This window comes from Salmo trutta, chromosome 14, assembly GCF_901001165.1.
Source record: "Salmo trutta chromosome 14, fSalTru1.1, whole genome shotgun sequence".
NCBI lineage: Eukaryota > Metazoa > Chordata > Actinopteri > Salmoniformes > Salmonidae > Salmo > Salmo trutta.
The window spans coordinates 22,420,370-22,436,757 of NC_042970.1; the positions used below are offsets into that span (position 1 = coordinate 22,420,370).

At 43.7% G+C, this 16,388-nt stretch overlaps 1 protein-coding gene across 2 annotated transcripts; it reads left to right on the forward strand.

Moving 5' to 3' along the window:
- The first annotated feature begins 4,915 nt into the window (after positions 1-4,915).
- On the forward strand, positions 4,916-15,468 carry LOC115207637 (dolichyl-diphosphooligosaccharide--protein glycosyltransferase subunit 1). Of its 2 annotated transcripts, none has more exons than XM_029774924.1 (10): positions 4,916-4,939; positions 10,967-11,031; positions 11,536-11,842; positions 11,996-12,205; positions 12,325-12,517; positions 12,639-12,738; positions 12,825-12,963; positions 13,255-13,374; positions 13,506-13,751; positions 13,852-15,468. In XM_029774924.1, exons 2-10 carry the CDS (start codon positions 11,015-11,017, stop codon positions 14,032-14,034), a joined length of 1,515 nt encoding a protein of 504 aa, XP_029630784.1. In that variant the 5' UTR covers positions 4,916-4,939; positions 10,967-11,014; the 3' UTR covers positions 14,035-15,468. The 2 variants fall into 2 exon arrangements, with proteins under 2 accessions (XP_029630784.1, XP_029630783.1); XM_029774923.1 differs by lacking the exon at positions 4,916-4,939 and adding an exon at positions 9,911-10,297.
- Positions 15,469-16,388: the final 920 nt, after the last annotated feature.

The following is a 16,388-nucleotide window of genomic DNA, read 5'->3' on the forward strand; positions in this document are numbered from 1 at the left end:
CCCTCACTAGCTTTAAGCACCAGCTGTCAGAGCAGCTCACAGATCACTGCACCTGTACATAGCCCATATGTAAATAGCCCATCCAACTACCTCATCCCCATACTGTATTTATTTCTTTATCTTTTTCTACTGTATTATTGACTGTATTCCATGTGTAACTCTGTGTTGTTGTATGTGTTGAACTGCTTTGCTTTATCTTGGCCAGGCCGCAGTTGCAAATGAGAACTTGTTCTCAACTAGCCTACCTGGTTAAATAAAGGTGAAATATTATTATTATTTTATTTTTTACTTTCCCCACTGCACTAAAAATTGCTATGCTGAAACCCCTTCTGAAGAAAAGTAATCTAGATTGTTGAGCTTTTAGCAATTTTCAGCCAATCTCCAACCTTCCATTCTTAAGCAACATTCTGGAGAAATTGGTTTTCAAAAATAAAAAAAATTCAATGCCAACTGTATTTAAAAAAAATTCCAATCTGTTTTTTGTGCCCACCACAGTGCAGACAGCCTTAGTTAAAGTGGTAAATGATCTTAGAGCCAACACAGATGCCAAACATCTCTCTGTTCTCTTGGATTTAAGTCCTGCATTCGACACTGTTGACCATGATGTCCTTCTGGACAGACTGTAGAGGTGGGTTGGGCTCTCCGGTCCAGTTCTAAATTGGTTTAGGACCTTTTTAACCGGTCAAGAGTTTTTTTTTGTCACCCTTGGTCAACATAACTCAGAGAAAATGCATATCACATATGGCATTCGATTTTGGGTCCGGTACTGTTCAGTTTCTATATGTTACCTCTTGGAAGCGTTATCAGAAATTGATTTTCACTGCTACGCTGATAACACACAACTTAACATTTCTGTGTCACCAGAGGATTTTTGCTCCACGGATAAATTATTAGACTGTATTAGTGGTTTAAATACTTGGATGGCTCACAACTTCCTCCAGCTAAATCAAGACAAGACCTAGGTACTTATTGTTGAAGCGAAATCACAGAGAGAGAATCTGTCCGCACATTTTAATACACAGGCAATAAAGATAAAACACCAGGTAAAAAACCTAAGTGTTATTTTAGATTCTGAACTCTATTTTAAATCACACATTAGGAATGTGACCAAAATAGCTTTTTACTACCTGAGGAACATTGCCAAGGTGCGACCGTTTCTCTCTCAGGCTGATACAAAGAGACTCATCCATGCTTTTATGACAAGCAGGCTTGATTACTGTAATGCTATCCTTTCTGGTCTACGCAAGAAAGCCATTAGTCAACTGTAAAACATACAGAATACAACAGCACGGGTACTGACCAAGACCAAACGGAGAGCACACATTACACCAGTTTTAAGGTCTCTGCACTGGTGCCTGAGAGTTTTAGAATGAATGTTAAGATTATTCTATTGTTTTTTTTAAATCAATCCACAATTGTGCACCCCAATACATGTCAGACATGCTTGTAAGTTATGTACCCAGTAGGTCCCTCAGGTCCTCTGGCACTGCCCTTTTAACCAGTGGTGGAAAAAGTATCAAATTGTCATACTTGAGTAAAAGTAAAGATACTGAGTCACCCAGTCAAATACTACTTGAGTAAAAGGCTAAATGTATTTGGTTTGAAATGTACTTAAGTATCAAAAATAAATGTACACTGAACAAAATATAAACAACATTTAAAGTGTTGGTCCCATGTTTCATGACCTGAGGAGTATTTCTGTCTGTAATAAAGCCCTTTTGTGGGGAAAAACAAATTCTGATTGGCGGGGCCTGCCTCCCCAGTGGGGGTACCCATGGCTGCACCCTGCCCAGTTATGTGAAATCCATAGATTAGGGCCTCATTTATTTATTTAAACTGACTGATTTCCTTATATTAATTGTAACTCAGTCAAATCTTTGAAATTGTTGAATGTTGCATTTATATTTTTGTTCAGTAAAGTTGAATGTAGTTCACTACTCCTCAATACTGAGCTTTTGCTGTGTGAGTGTATATGCGAGTGCATTTGTGAGTATGAGGTGTGTGTGTGTGTGTGTGATAGCTTGTGTCAGGGCCATGCACAGACCTTTCAGGAAGCAGGTGCTCTAAATGAAATAACCCCATCCCACCCTTGAAAAATTAAATGGAGTTTCATCATTAATATCTCAATTCATAACCCCACTGGGAACAGACGTCAATTCAATGTTGGTTCAACTTAATTTCATTGAGATTCAAATTCAAATCAAATCAAATGTATTTATATAGCCCTTCGTACATCAGCTGAAATCTCAAAGTGCTGTACAGAAACCCAGCCTAAAACCCCAAACAGCAAGCAATGCATGTGAAAGAAGCACGGTGGCTAGGAAAAACTCCCTAGGAAAAACTCCCTAGAAAGGCCAAAAACCTAGGAAGAAACCTAGAGAGGAACCAGGCTATGAGGGGTGGCCAGTCCTCTTCTGGCTGTGCCGGGTGGATATTATAACAGAACATGGTCAAGATGTTAAAATGTTCATAAATGACCAGCATGGTCAAATAATAATAATCATAGTAGTTGTCGAGGGTGCAACAAGCACGTCCGGTGAACAGGTCAGGGTTCCATAGCCGCAGGCAGAACAGTTGAAACTGGAGCAGCAGCATGGCCAGGTGGACTGGGGACAGCAAGGAGTCATCATGCCAGGTAGTCCTGAGGCATGGTCCTAGGGCTCAGGTCCTCCGAGAGAAAGAAAGAATGAGAGAAAGAGAATTAGAGAGAGCATATTTAAATTCACACAGGACACCGGATAAGAAAAGAGAAATACTCCAGATGTAACAGACTGACCCTAGCCCCCCGACACATAAACTACTGCAGCATAAATACTGGAGGCTGAGACAGGAGGGATCAGAAGACACTGTGGCCCCATCCGATGATACCCCCGGACAGGGCCAAACAGGCAGGATATAACCCCACCCACTTTGCCAAAGCACAGCCCCCACACCACTAGAGGGATGTCTACAACCACCAACTTACCGTCCTAAGACAAGGCCGAGTATAGCCCACAAAGATCTCCGCCATGGCACAACCCAAGGGCGGGGGGGGGCAACCCAGACAGGAAGACCACGTCAGTGACTCAACCCACTCAAGTGACGCACCCCTCCCATGGACGGCATGGAAGAACACCAGTAAGCCAGTGACTCAGCCCCTGTAATAGGGTTAGAGGCAGAGAATCCCAGTGGAAAGAGGGGAACCGGCAAGGCAGAGACAGCAAGGGCGGTTCGTTGCTCCAGCCTTTCCGTTCACCTTCACACTCCTGGGCCAGACTATACTTAATCATAGGACCTACTGAAGAGATAAGTCTTCAGTAAAGACTTAAAGGTTGAGACTGAGTCTGCGTCTCTCACATGGGTAGGCAGACCATTCCATAAAAATGGAGCTCTATAGGAGAAAGCCCTACCTCCAGCCGTTTGCTTAGAAATTCTAGGGACAATTAGGAGGCCTGTGTCTTGTGACCGTAGCGTACGTGTAGGTATGTACGGCAGGACCAAATCGGAAAGATAGGTAGGAGCAAACCCATGTAATGCTTTGTAGGTTAGCAGTAAAACCTTGAAATCAGCCCTTGCCTTAACAGGAAGCCAGTGTAGGGAGGCTAGCACTGGAGTAATATGATCAATTTTCTAGTCAGGATTCTAGCAGCCGTATTTAGCACTAACTGAAGTTGGTTTAGTGCTTTATCCGGGTAACCGGAAAGTAGTGCATTGCAGTAGTCCAGCCTAGAAGTAACAAAAGCATGGATTAATTTTTCTGCGTCATTTTTGGACAGAAAGTTTCTGATTTTTGCAATGTTACGTAGATGGAAAAAAGCTGTCCTTGAAACAGTCTTGATATGTTCTTCAAAAGAGAGATCAGGGTCCAGAGTAACGCCGAGGTCCTTCACAGTTTTATTTGAGATGACTGTACAACCATCAAGATTAATTGTCAGATTCAACAGAAGATCTCTTTGTTTCTTGGGACCTAGAACAAGCATCTCTGTTTTGTCCGAGTTTAAAAGTAGAAAGTTTGCAGCCATCCACTTCCTTATGTCTGAAACACAGGCTTCTAGCGAGGGCAATTTTGGGGCTTCACCATGTTTCATTGAAATGTACAGCTGTGTGTCGTCCGCATAGCAGTGAAATTTAACATTATGTTTTGGAATGACATCCCCAAGAGGTAAAATATATAGTGAAAACAATAGTGGTCCTAAAACGGAACCTTGAGGAACACCGAAATTTACAATTGATTTGTCAGAGGACAAACCATTCACAGAGACAAACTGATATCTTCCAGACAGATAAGATCTAAACCAGGCCAGAACTTGTCCATGTAGACCAATTTGGGTTTCCAATCTCTCCAAAAGAATGTGGTGATCGATGGTATCAAAAGCGGCACTAAGATCTAGGAGCACGAGGACAGATGCAGAGCCTCGGTCTGACGTCATTAAAAGGTAATTTACCACCTTCACAAGTGCAGTCTCAGTGCTATGATGGGGTCTAAAACCAGACTGAAGCGTTTCGTATACATTGTTTGTCTTCAGGAAGGCAGTGAGTTGCTGTGCAACAGCTTTTTCTAAAATTTTTGAGAGGAATGGAAGATTTGATATAGGCCGATAGTTTTTTTATAATTTCTGGGTCAAGATTCGGCTTTTTCAAGAGAGGCTTTATTACTGCCACTTTTAGTGAGCTTGGTACACATCCGGTGGATAGAGAGCCGTTTATTATGTTCAACATAGGAGGGCCAAGCACAGGAAGCAGCTCTTTCAGTAGTTTAGTTGGAATAGGGTCCAGTATGCAGCTTGAGGGTTTGGAGGCCATGATTATTTTCATCATTGTGTCAAGAGATATAGTACTAAAACACTTTAGTATCTCCCTTGATCCTAGGTCCTGGCAGAGTTGTGCAGACTCAGGACAATGGAGCTTTGGAGGAATGACGTGACGTGGAAACAACGTTGATTCAACCAGTGTGTGACCGGTGGGTACTAACTGCCTCTGTAGCAAAGGCCCATTTATTTCTGCAACAACACACTCACTCATCACAAATTGCAAGGAAGCTAGTTACAGTGGTTCCTGACATGACTAACATCGGGGGAAAAGGTGTGTAGAGACACATTGTACAATATGAGGAGGACATTATAGTCCTAAAAAAGCTTTCCAGTTTCACTGACTCACCCAATGATGCGCAGCTCACTCACTTGCTTGCTTTCCAACCTGTGTTTTCCCTCAATTGTATTTGAAATATTGCGAAAGACCTGTTTTGTCTGCATGCTGTTCACTGACAGATTTGCCGAGCATTACCGACTGTAGGCTACACATAATCTGCAGCTAGGTAATTTTTTCACTCATGGTGTAGTAGGCTATTCTGAATTATTTATTTTATTTCTGAACACAAAGCAGTAATTCTTTACCTTTGGCAAATGTATTTCAATTGATCAGGGGTAAAATTTATTTCAATTGATCAGGGGTGCTGCAGCACCTCCAGCACCCTTCCTGCGGCTCTGATTCTATAAGGAAAGACATTATGAAGTGCTGCTGCTCGTAGGCTATCTGCCAACCAGACCAAATATTGATGATGATGTAAATCAAGTGTTTTCCAGTGTTAATCAAATGTTATGCTGCTGTGGCATTGCTGTTGATAATTAAACTAGGTAGCTTGCTACACACATTTGACCGGTGATCGCATTTCAAGCCATGTATGTTTCATTATGCAATCTCAGTACAGGGCAGGCTGGAAAAGGACACATGTGACCTCCATACAGGGCAATGGATGGGGAAGGGGTGGGGGGAGGCGAACTTGGCGACGTCACAACGACTTGGGGGCAGTGGGTTCAGAACAGCAATGACAAAAGCTGTATTTAGAGCTGTCCTCACAACAGCCTCAATTTGTCGGGCATGGACTACAAGGTGTTGAAAGCATTCCACTGGGATGGTGGCCCATGTTGAATCCCACAGTTGTGTCAAGTTGGCTGGATGTCCAAACTGTTGAGTGTGAAAAACCCAGCAGTGTTGCAGTTCTTGACACAAACCGCTGCGCCTGGCATCGACAACCATACCCTGTTCAAAGGCACTTAAATATTTTGTCTTACCCATTCACCCTCTGAATGGCACACACACAATCCATGTCTCAATTGTTTCATGGCTTAAAAATCCTTCTTTAACCCCTTCATCTACACCCCTACTTCCCGTGGTTATGCAGGTGCGTGCCTGGCTTGTGCTTGTGTTCTGTGTGAGTGAGTGTGCATCACTTGGTAGACGGCTAGTGATGGCTGTTCAACAGTCTGATGGTCTGGTTATGGAAGCAGTTTTTTAGTCTCTCGGTCATTGGCTCTGATGCACCTGTACTGTCTCTGTCTGTCAGACAGTAGCCAATTGAACAGTCAGTGGCTCAGGGGGCCATGCCAAATTTCTTCAGCCGCCTGAGGTTGTAGAGGCGCTGTTGCAGTTTCTTCACCGTGGTGTCAGTGTGGTGAGACCATTTTAGGACCTCAGTGATTAGCACGCCGAGGAACTTGACTCTTTTGACCCTATCCACTGCGGCCCCGTCGATGAAGATGGGGTTGTGCTCCCTCTTCTGTCTCCTGTCATCCATGATCAACTCCTTTGTTTTGTTGACGTTTAGGGAGAGATTATTTTCCTAGCACCACTCTGCCAGGGCTCTAACCTCCCTGTAGGCTTACTTGTCGTTGTTGGTAATCAGGCCTACCACTGACGTGTTGTCAGCAAACTTGATGATTGAGTTGGAGTTGTGGGTGGCACGCAGCCATGGGTGAACAGGGAGTACATGTAGTTAAGGAATATAATATTCTATTTTTTGGTGACTTTAATATTCACATGGAAAAGTCCACAGACCCACTCCAAAAAGCTTTCGGGGCCATCATCAACTCAGTGGATTTTGTCCAACATGTCTCGAGACCTACTCAATGCCACAGTCATACCTTGGATCTAGCTTTGTCCCGTGGAATAAATATTTTGGATCTAAATGTTTTTCCTCATAATCCTGGACTATCGGACCACCATTTGTTTTGCATTTGCAATCGCAACAAATAATCTGCTCAGACCCCAACCAAGGATCATCAAAAGCCATGCTATAAACCCTCGGACATATATAAAAGAAGCCAAAAAGCAAACTGTTGGGGCTTTTCGATTTTTATACTCCAGTTTATAATATGATTATTTTAGAACAATGTGACTTGTATTAACACTATTTCACAATGCCTATGTCTTAACCATTTACTATCAATCACCATAGTTCAGAATAAATCAATTGGTGTGATGAACCATAACAAAGGGAGAAATGCAGAGAGCAAGGTAAAGCAATTTTATCAGTTGTATTTAGATTGTCATTATAGAGACACTTGTTGGATAAATGTGAGAAAAAAATTGGGCTAGTTTTCAGGCCTTGTGGGAGGGTTTTGAGTGGTCAATGAGACGGTTCGACGAGTCCCTGTAGTCGTGTTTTGCATCCGTTGAAAATTGATTGCATTCGATTTGGAACCGGGCTGCCACCCGGGTATAAGCCAGGTACCCCGTTCAAAGCCAACGGCGTAGTCGGCTCAAAACAAAAGTGATGTAATTAAGCACGTGTAGTAATTAGTAGGATTCTGTGTTCTGTCTCCTGCCTTCCCAATGAAAACTAGTTCGAAATTCAAACGTGTTTTATGAGAAGGAGATGTATGTTTTGGACGATGATCCATGCTGCCTTTGCAGCCTTAATGCTTTATGTAAGAACCGGTCCACGAACGGGAATGCTAGATATGCATTATCGGCTGCCTAGGCTATGATTGGGTACAGGACCAATGCCATCCATGATAGCCATTTGAAGTAACTGGGGGCGAACATATTCCATCTCTATTCTGGTCATTCACAAGTAAGGTTAGGTTGTAGCGACATACAGATTCACGCGTTACTGGAGAGAGACGCTTTGCAAAAAGAGAGAGAAAAGGACAATGGCTCCCTCTGCTGTTTTTTCTTCGGAACAGCATCTTTGGACCAGTTTACACCGTTCTTCTTCTTCTATGATATCATGGCGGTCCGCAAACAAACGTGTAAGGTGCATGTCGCCACCTACTGTGTTGGAGTGTGCGATCAATCATGGTCTGACAAATTCTGTACCACTACGAAAATACAATTAAAAACCAAATAATTCCCTACTAACTTCTACCTCCCCAATCCATTACATTTGATCTATATCATGCTGAAACAATCCACCCTTAGAATTATTTAGCATGTCAACAACCATTGATAGTCAATAAAGTTAACTTCCTAACTTTCATTGGTACGGTTAACAACACGGCTCAGGTTATGGAACGCAGAAATGCCAGGTTGAAGGTTATAGTGGATACGGCAAAATAGTTATTGGGGGTAACAGATGTTACTGTCAAAGTTTCTTTTTACACAGCACATTCATGATCCCAAGATTTATGAACAGGTCTCGAAACCATGCCAGGACCAGCAGAAGCACCAGCTCCGACAGTAGGTTCACTTAGTACAGGAGCAGCAATGGAAGCTCCATCAGACTGTACTGTAGTTCTACCAATCTGTCTTACAGCCTCTGCATACAATACATCATGACTGCTTTTATATTTCTGAGCCTCTAGCCTCTCTCTGCACCTGGCATCAACCAAATGCTGCACTATGTCCCTTCTTTGACCCTCTTCTCTACTGATCAACCTTTTGACCTCAGTCACTCTTCCTCCCTTCACATTTTCTTAAATATCATCTGTGGACATACTGTAGATATTGTGACCCCCAGTGATGACTCCCATCAACCTAGCATAAGCACCAGGGTGTTGGTTTTTAATCTTCTACCCATGAAGCTTTTCTATTTGCAGAATCTTCCCTTGCTGAGCCTGACTACCACAAAATATTAGCAATCTACCTTTTCCAATGAACCTGGCTAGTTTGATTTTAAATGAGGCCCTGTGGTCTCATCAAACACTCACCACTTTCTACACCAACACATCTTTACTCTTGCATCCTACCTTGGCCCTCTTTATGCTTTCTTTACTAGACACTCCACTGCTTTCAGTTTCATGACCTCTTTTCTTCCTATGTCTTTCCACTACTGACCATTCAGGTCATTGGTGTATATTCCTGGAGTGATTGATGCACGTCGGCTGAATCATGTGGTGAATTAAGAAAAAGAAAAGAGTCTATCTGTTCTTTTGTTTTTGATATGGAGTCTCTCCCTATCCAAGTGCAGTTTGGGTATATTAACTACAGAGTCAGGTTATTTATCCAAAGACCAATGCAGTGTGATTATTCTAAAGCTTTTGGTCATGTTTCAAGTGTTTGCATACTGGAGAACCTGAGATGTCCAAGTTGTGGAAAATATCATATTGTGTTATAAAAGTGATGAAAATGTGACATGTTGCAATTGTGGTGGGAACCATGAAGCCACATCCTTTGAATACCCCACAAGGGTGAAAGACAATGAGGTGGCCAAAGTCAGGGCTGTCCAGAGCATCTCATATGCAGCAGCTGTTAAAGGGTTGAGGGTTTGAATGGTTCACCTGAAGAGTCCATGGTGGTGGATAGTCTTTCACTGCAGGCTGCAGGGGTTACATTTCACGAGCAGGATCCTGACATTTTAAAGGTTAAGAAGGTGGCCTTTATAGCTATGGTGATTAATTGCCCTGCCAAGGTGGAGAGAAGGTCCAGGAAGATAGAAATCATTGTAGGTGCGGCAGAGAGGTTCCTTGGGCTGAAAGATTTCTCGGCGAAGGAGTTACATGGAATATTGTCACAAGCCATACCACCCTCTCAGGCCCTAGAGCCTGAGAAGGGAGATATGGAGATTTGTTTTGTTTTGTCAATGTAATATTTTTATTTGGGTGGATTAAGTTAGTTATGGATTTTATTTTTACCTTTTTTTGTTTAAACCCGTCCAGTTGGTGGCGGCAAAACACATGTTTTGGTTGTAGTCTGTCATAAAACCCACAGAAGAAGAAGAAGAAGTTTACGCCATTACGTGAGAAATGAATTAAGCGTCATCCTTTCGGCTGCAACTTCGATCCTAAAGCGGCATTTTTATTTTATTTTTCCCTTTCTCTAGCTTCAACTATACATACTGTTTAATTCTATAACAATGGCGCGAAGCATACCCTTCTGCACAGTTCCCACTTGTCTGCTCCTTCTCACCGGATTGTGTTATCGAGTAGCTGCCGACGGGCTGCTGAACGAAGAGGTGAAACGAACAGTGGACCTGAGCACGCACCTTGCTAAGATAACTGCAGAGATTCTTCTGTCAAACCAGGGAGACTCGGCGGTACATAGCTTTATCTTGGCAGTAGAGCCCGACTTGGCCCCCAACCTTGCGTACGTCGGAGCATCGGTAAGAAACTTAGGAATGCATTCGCTGTAAACCAAACATTTTTCTCCAGGTAGTTACCTAAAAAATGATTATAGGTCACAGGCTAGGTAGTTAACCTAGCTAGCAATAGCATGCACATATTTGTCCTGCAGCGCCCAGTCAAGGCAAGGAAGCTAACTTACTACTTTCTAGATAGCGACTTGCTATCTATCAAATGTATTTTGCTAAATGGCCGATCTAGCTAACAATGCAAGGCTGTAGAGAAAAACAAGTGAATTATGTGATTGTGGCGTGGAACTGTTTGAATGGGCTAACGAGTGCACTTAAAAAATATATATAAAAATTTAAACGTGCCTTTCCGCAGCACTCGTTCTGTCAGGAATGACACGTATCCACTGAGGGGAGTTATTTCCGTGTCTTATCTATATTCTGAATAGCTCCTTTTGTGTGCATGATTTCGGGACCTTTGATTATGTAAGATAATGTTTAGTAAATTAAGATTTGTGTGTGCTATCAGTGATTGTGTGCACACCACCCATAGCCGTGGGGAATGAATACTAACTACAGTCACAACGCAACATACTCAAACTCATTCCTATCTATAATGAATAAAGATCAGGTCCAGTTGCAGTAATAAGAGTTGAATTGTACCGGATTGGACAGACATGTAAACATGTGTGTCTTTGCCAGGTGAAGGGTGATGAAGAGGAGGATGGCATACTTGAGCTCAAGCAGACAATGATCCAAGGCCAAAGGTGAGAGGTCTATAATTGCTGGTGCATCCCTGTTCACTAACGCTTCGAACACACCGACAGCATCTTTGCACAAAATAGTATGCAGCATCATCTGGATATGTGTGCAACAAAAGTTCAACATTCACCTTCTGCTACCATTTCTGTCAAGCCATCTAAGCATACAGTTTCATGCATACGTATGTACCACACCGAACGCACTGCAACTGCCTCTGCAATGCTGCAAGGCAAACACAACTTTTCATTGGAAATGAATGTACTTCTGGTGTACCAAAATGCCATGATGCAGTCGGTGTGTTCAAAGGGTAAGGTTATGTTACTTATCCATTGTCAAGCATTAGACTATAAAGTTTCTAGATATGCACATTTTCACCATGTTAAACTTCACCCTTTTTTTCCAGTGGCGTTTCTGTCACTGTTTTAGTTTGTCCCCTTGTTTTTTAAAGCCATATGTTGGTGCTGGTGTCCACTGACCTGACCCCTCTCCTGTCTGCTAACCTCTTACAGTGGGGAGTTCTACAAGGTGCAGTTACCCTCCAGTCTGGGCGTTGGCGCTAAGCTGCGAGTGAAGGTGGAGACAGTCCTGAGCCACATTCTGAGGCCCTTTCCCACCCACATCACCCAGGCTGAGCGTCAGCTGGTGGTGTTCCAGGGCAACCACTACCTGTACTCTCCATACCCCACCCGCAGCCAGACCACCCGTGTCCGCCTTGCCTCTAAGACTGTGGAGAGCTACACCAAGCTGGGCAACCCCAGCAAGAGTGATGAGGCCATTGAGTACGGCCCCTTCCGTGATGTCGCCCCATTCAGTGAGGTATAATGTCTCTGAGGGTCCTGGGTTTGAGATGCATTGATCTGTTGTTGAATGGTCTGAACACTGTTGGGCCAGCTCAATAGCAAACATTGGCCTAGTAGATTCATATTTGGAAGAGAAGTTTGATATTTCTTTGTTTCTCATTCTTTTTAGGATGCCCTGAAGGTCCATTATGAGAACAACACCCCCTTCCTCACCATTAGCAGCATCACCCGCATCATTGAAGTCTCTCATTGGGGAAACATTGCTGTGGAAGAGACCATCGACATGAGGCACACAGGGGCCTTCCTGAAAGGGCCTTTCTCCCGTTATGACTACCAGCGCCAGTCTGACAGTGGCATCTCATCAGTCAAATCCTTTAAGGTGTGTTGATTTTTAAAGACACTTTTATTGCAGTGGAATATTGTTGCATTTGCAAATCATGCTCTCAAAGGTGACTTGTAAAGATTGTATAATAACTACATCTCCTCTTTCTCACAAAGACCATCCTTCCTGCCTCAGCCCAGGATGTGTACTACCGGGATGAGATTGGCAACATCTCCACCTCCCACCTCCATATTCTGGAAGACTCTGTGGAGGTGGAGGTTAGGCCCCGCTTCCCCCTGTTTGGTGGCTGGAAAACCCACTACATTATTGGCTACAATCTGCCCAGCTACGAGTACCTCTACACCCTGGGTGAGTTGACTAGATTACCAGATTACGATAACTGTTTATAACCAGAACTCTTTTTAAAGAGATGGCCTAACTGAAAGCAAAAAAAATAATATGCTAATTAAAATATTCCTATGGTCCTCAGGGGATCAGTATGCTCTGAAGATGAGGCTGGTTGACCATGTATATGATGACCAGGTCATCGACTCCCTCACTGTTAAACTCATACTGCCAGAAGGCGCCAGGTGAGTATGCATGATGTGTATTTAACATCTGTGGAAATGCATAGATCTCCTGTTTCATTCTATTGATCCATGTCTCTTCCTCTCAGGAACGTCCATGTGGAAACCCCCTACCCCATTGACCGTATTCCAGACCAGCTGCACTACACTTACCTAGACACCTTTGGCCGTCCCGTGCTGGTGGCGTCTAAAAACAACCTGGTGGAGCAGCACATCCAGGACGTAGTGGTGAGCTGCAAGCCCCTAGTGGAGGAGGGAACAGAGACTTTAGGGGGGGGTTCAGGGGAGAAAGGAAGGCAGTTTGTCTTTGGTTTCACTGCATCTGGAAAACCAGAGTGCCATTACGGGGACAGGATTATTATAAGCAATGGCTCGAGTTATGCCACTGAAATAAAAAACAATTAAACATCAAGATGCATGCTTTACATCTGCAAACCCTTTCAGAGAAATGCTTTAGATACTATGTAAGGTTCCCAATTGATGGTGTGAGTTCCTCAGTGTCTCTGTCTCATCCCCCAGGTGCATTATACCTTCAATAAGGTCCTGATGCTGCAGGAGCCCCTGTTGGTGGTGGGGGCCTTCTACATCCTCTTCTTCACTGTCATCATCTATGTGCGCCTGGACTTCTCCATCACTAAGGTACATACTCCTCCTCAGTCTCTTTAATAGTGTTAGCACTTGTACTCTCCACATCACTCCCTTCTATGTTTATCTTCTTTTTCCTGTATGCACATGCTGAGTGTCTCATCCGTCCGTCCCCCTCGTTTCAGGACCCTGCTGCAGAGGTTCGTATGAAGGTGTCCTCCATCACAGAGCAGGTCCTGACCCTGGTCAACAAGCGTTTAGGGCTGTACCGCCACATGGATGAGGTGGTGAATCGCTATAAGCAATCTCGAGACACAGGGGCCCTGAACAGCGGCCGCAAGACCCTGGAGGCCGACCACCGCACCCTCACCAACGACATCAGCTCCCTGCAGGCCCGCCTTAAAGCAGAGGGCTCCGACCTCGCAGATAAGGTGTGTGTATTCAATTGTGTGTATAGTGTTTGGTGTGTGTGTACAGTTTATACCTACCTGTGTGCATATACTGTGTTGAACCTCACATGTTTGTCAACAGGTGGGTGAGGTGCAGAAGCTGGACGGCCAGGTGAAGGAGCTGGTGTGTCGCTCCTGGCAGGAGGCTGAGCGCCTGGTGGCAGGCAAGGTTAAGAAGGAGGCCTACGTCGACAACGAGAAGACCCTCTCTAGCAAGAGACTGGAGCTGGTGACCCGCATCGACAGTCTGCTGGACACCCTGTAAACACCACTATACACGTGTCAGTGTACAAAACACACGTGCTGCCCCAACTACACATCTGTTGATCCGGCCCTGCAGTTATTATAAAATAAGAAATATTTACCTTTGCACACATTCCCCCGCAAGCTCATTGTCCATCCCAGTCACAAAGTACACACACTAAAGGAACCTGTAGGTGCATGCAAACACTTGTGCCTTTGTGCCTCGCTAGAAACACAACAGCGTTATGCTTAACACCACAGGGAACGCTTGCGTCACACCTTACATGGCAGTCTAAGTTAAATTGTGTGAAGAGCTCTGTTGTTCCTCAGAGTAAATGCAGAGTTTTCATGTTTAAATTTGGAATCTTTTGTGTATATACATTTTTTTTTAACCTTTTGTGAATGGTTGTTGGTGATATTTTTTTGTGTTACTCTTAAGGGTTTTCATGTCACATCTGTCCCGTGTCTATACTCCTTTGAGTCCCTCCAACCTGTGCTCTCTTAAGGGTGGTGTAGTCATCAGCGCCCCTCAAATAAGGGATCCCTTGTGAGTCAAACAGTCTCTAAATGTCTTCGTCATATCCTTTGCACTTACGAACTCTTGTTACTTCCCCCTGGCTGTTATATTTGAACAAAGTTGAAGCTCTGAAACGGTGTGGACCCCAATCCAAAAGGTTACCATTTTCATGTTAAGTTTCTCATTGTCCCTCTGTAATATTTTTTAACATTTGTATAATTTCTCTTTGTAAATGGTATATTTTCTTTGATAGTTTTAGTGAATGCATGAGAATAGGCCGTGTGTGGAGTAGTATGGGGCAGTCGAAGACGTTGAGTGATAATGTGAACCTGTATCGTTAGTAAACGAAATGTGGGGAAATTAACGAAGTTTACATTTTAGTCATTTAGCAGACGCGCTTATCCAGAGCGAGTTACAGTAGTGAACGCATACATGTCATAATTTTTTTTTCTCCGTACTGGTCCCCTGTGGGAATCGAACCCACAACCCTGGCGTTGCAACCGCCATGCTCTACCAACTGAGCCACACAGGACCTTGGACCGAGTTTGAAACATTGTCTGACAACTGTTTTAAAATCCAAATGATTCCTCCACTTTTAAAACTCTTTAGGGAAGTAACCTAGTTCCACCACCTGAGGGCACTCTTGCTCAAGATATTTTCCTCATCCGTGGTGGTGAAGTGAGCCTTTTGACTTGGGAAAGGGAGAGTGCCTACAAAGTTTGCACTGTTTTATTTTAATATGGAAGCAACCCCAAATAAAACAACTGGTGCTCAATTCATATGTGATCCATGTAGATGTGGCTTACCGATTCTCTCTTACTCATGGGGAAAAATTGGCTTATTCTTTAATTTTGCTGATCATCACATCAGCCAATTATATTCTTGAAGACACTAAATTGTGGCTCACCTGTCAATGAATTAATAAACGAGGGCAATGGTGGGTTGAATTCTCCATTACATTCAAAGATGTCACATACTGTATATGACATTGATTACATTTCCCTTCTCTTTCTACATTTCTTGGGGAATTTCCAACACGATTTATTCTGGAGTGCACACCAGGCCTTAGTAGGATGACCACACCTAGCAACCCAAACTGCTAGTGGATGGTGGCACTCCCTAGTAGACCTGCTTATTTCTTCCCGATCCTGAGACATAGGTTAGTCTGAGGTCACCGCTTTCCCTTTAGGGTCATAAGAGGTCGTGCCAAGGCATTTCCTGTGCCATAACTACCCATTCTAGTTGCCATGATAATGTTCATGTATTGTATGTGCGTTACAATAATCATTGTGAAAATACACATTGGAGGAAGGCAAAGACAATGTCTGTTAGCACTGATGTTTGGTGGCGTTACAAGGCCCCACAATGGCATTTTGTGTTTGTGCTTCAGTGGAGATTTGCAGCTGCAGGGCTGGTAGACCCCCTCAGCCAATCATTCTCACACCAACATAAACTCAGCAAAAAAAGAAACGTCCTCTCACTGTCAACTGTGTTTATTTTCAGCAAACCTAATGTGTAAATATTTGTATGATCATAAGATTCAACAACTGAGACATGACCTGAACAAATTCCACAGACATGTGACTAACAGAAATGGAATAATGTGTCCCTGAACATAGGGGAGTCAAAATCAAAAGTAAATGTCAGTATCTGGTGTGGCCACCAGCTGTGTTAAGTACTGCAGTGCATCTTCTCATGGACTGCACCAGATTTTCCAGTTCTTGCCGTGAGATGTTACCCCACTCTTCCACCAAGGCACCTGCAAGTTCCCGGACATTTCTGGGGGGAATGGCCCTAGCCCTCACCCTCCGATCCAACAGGTCCCAGACGTGCTCCATGGGATTGAGATCCGGGCTCTT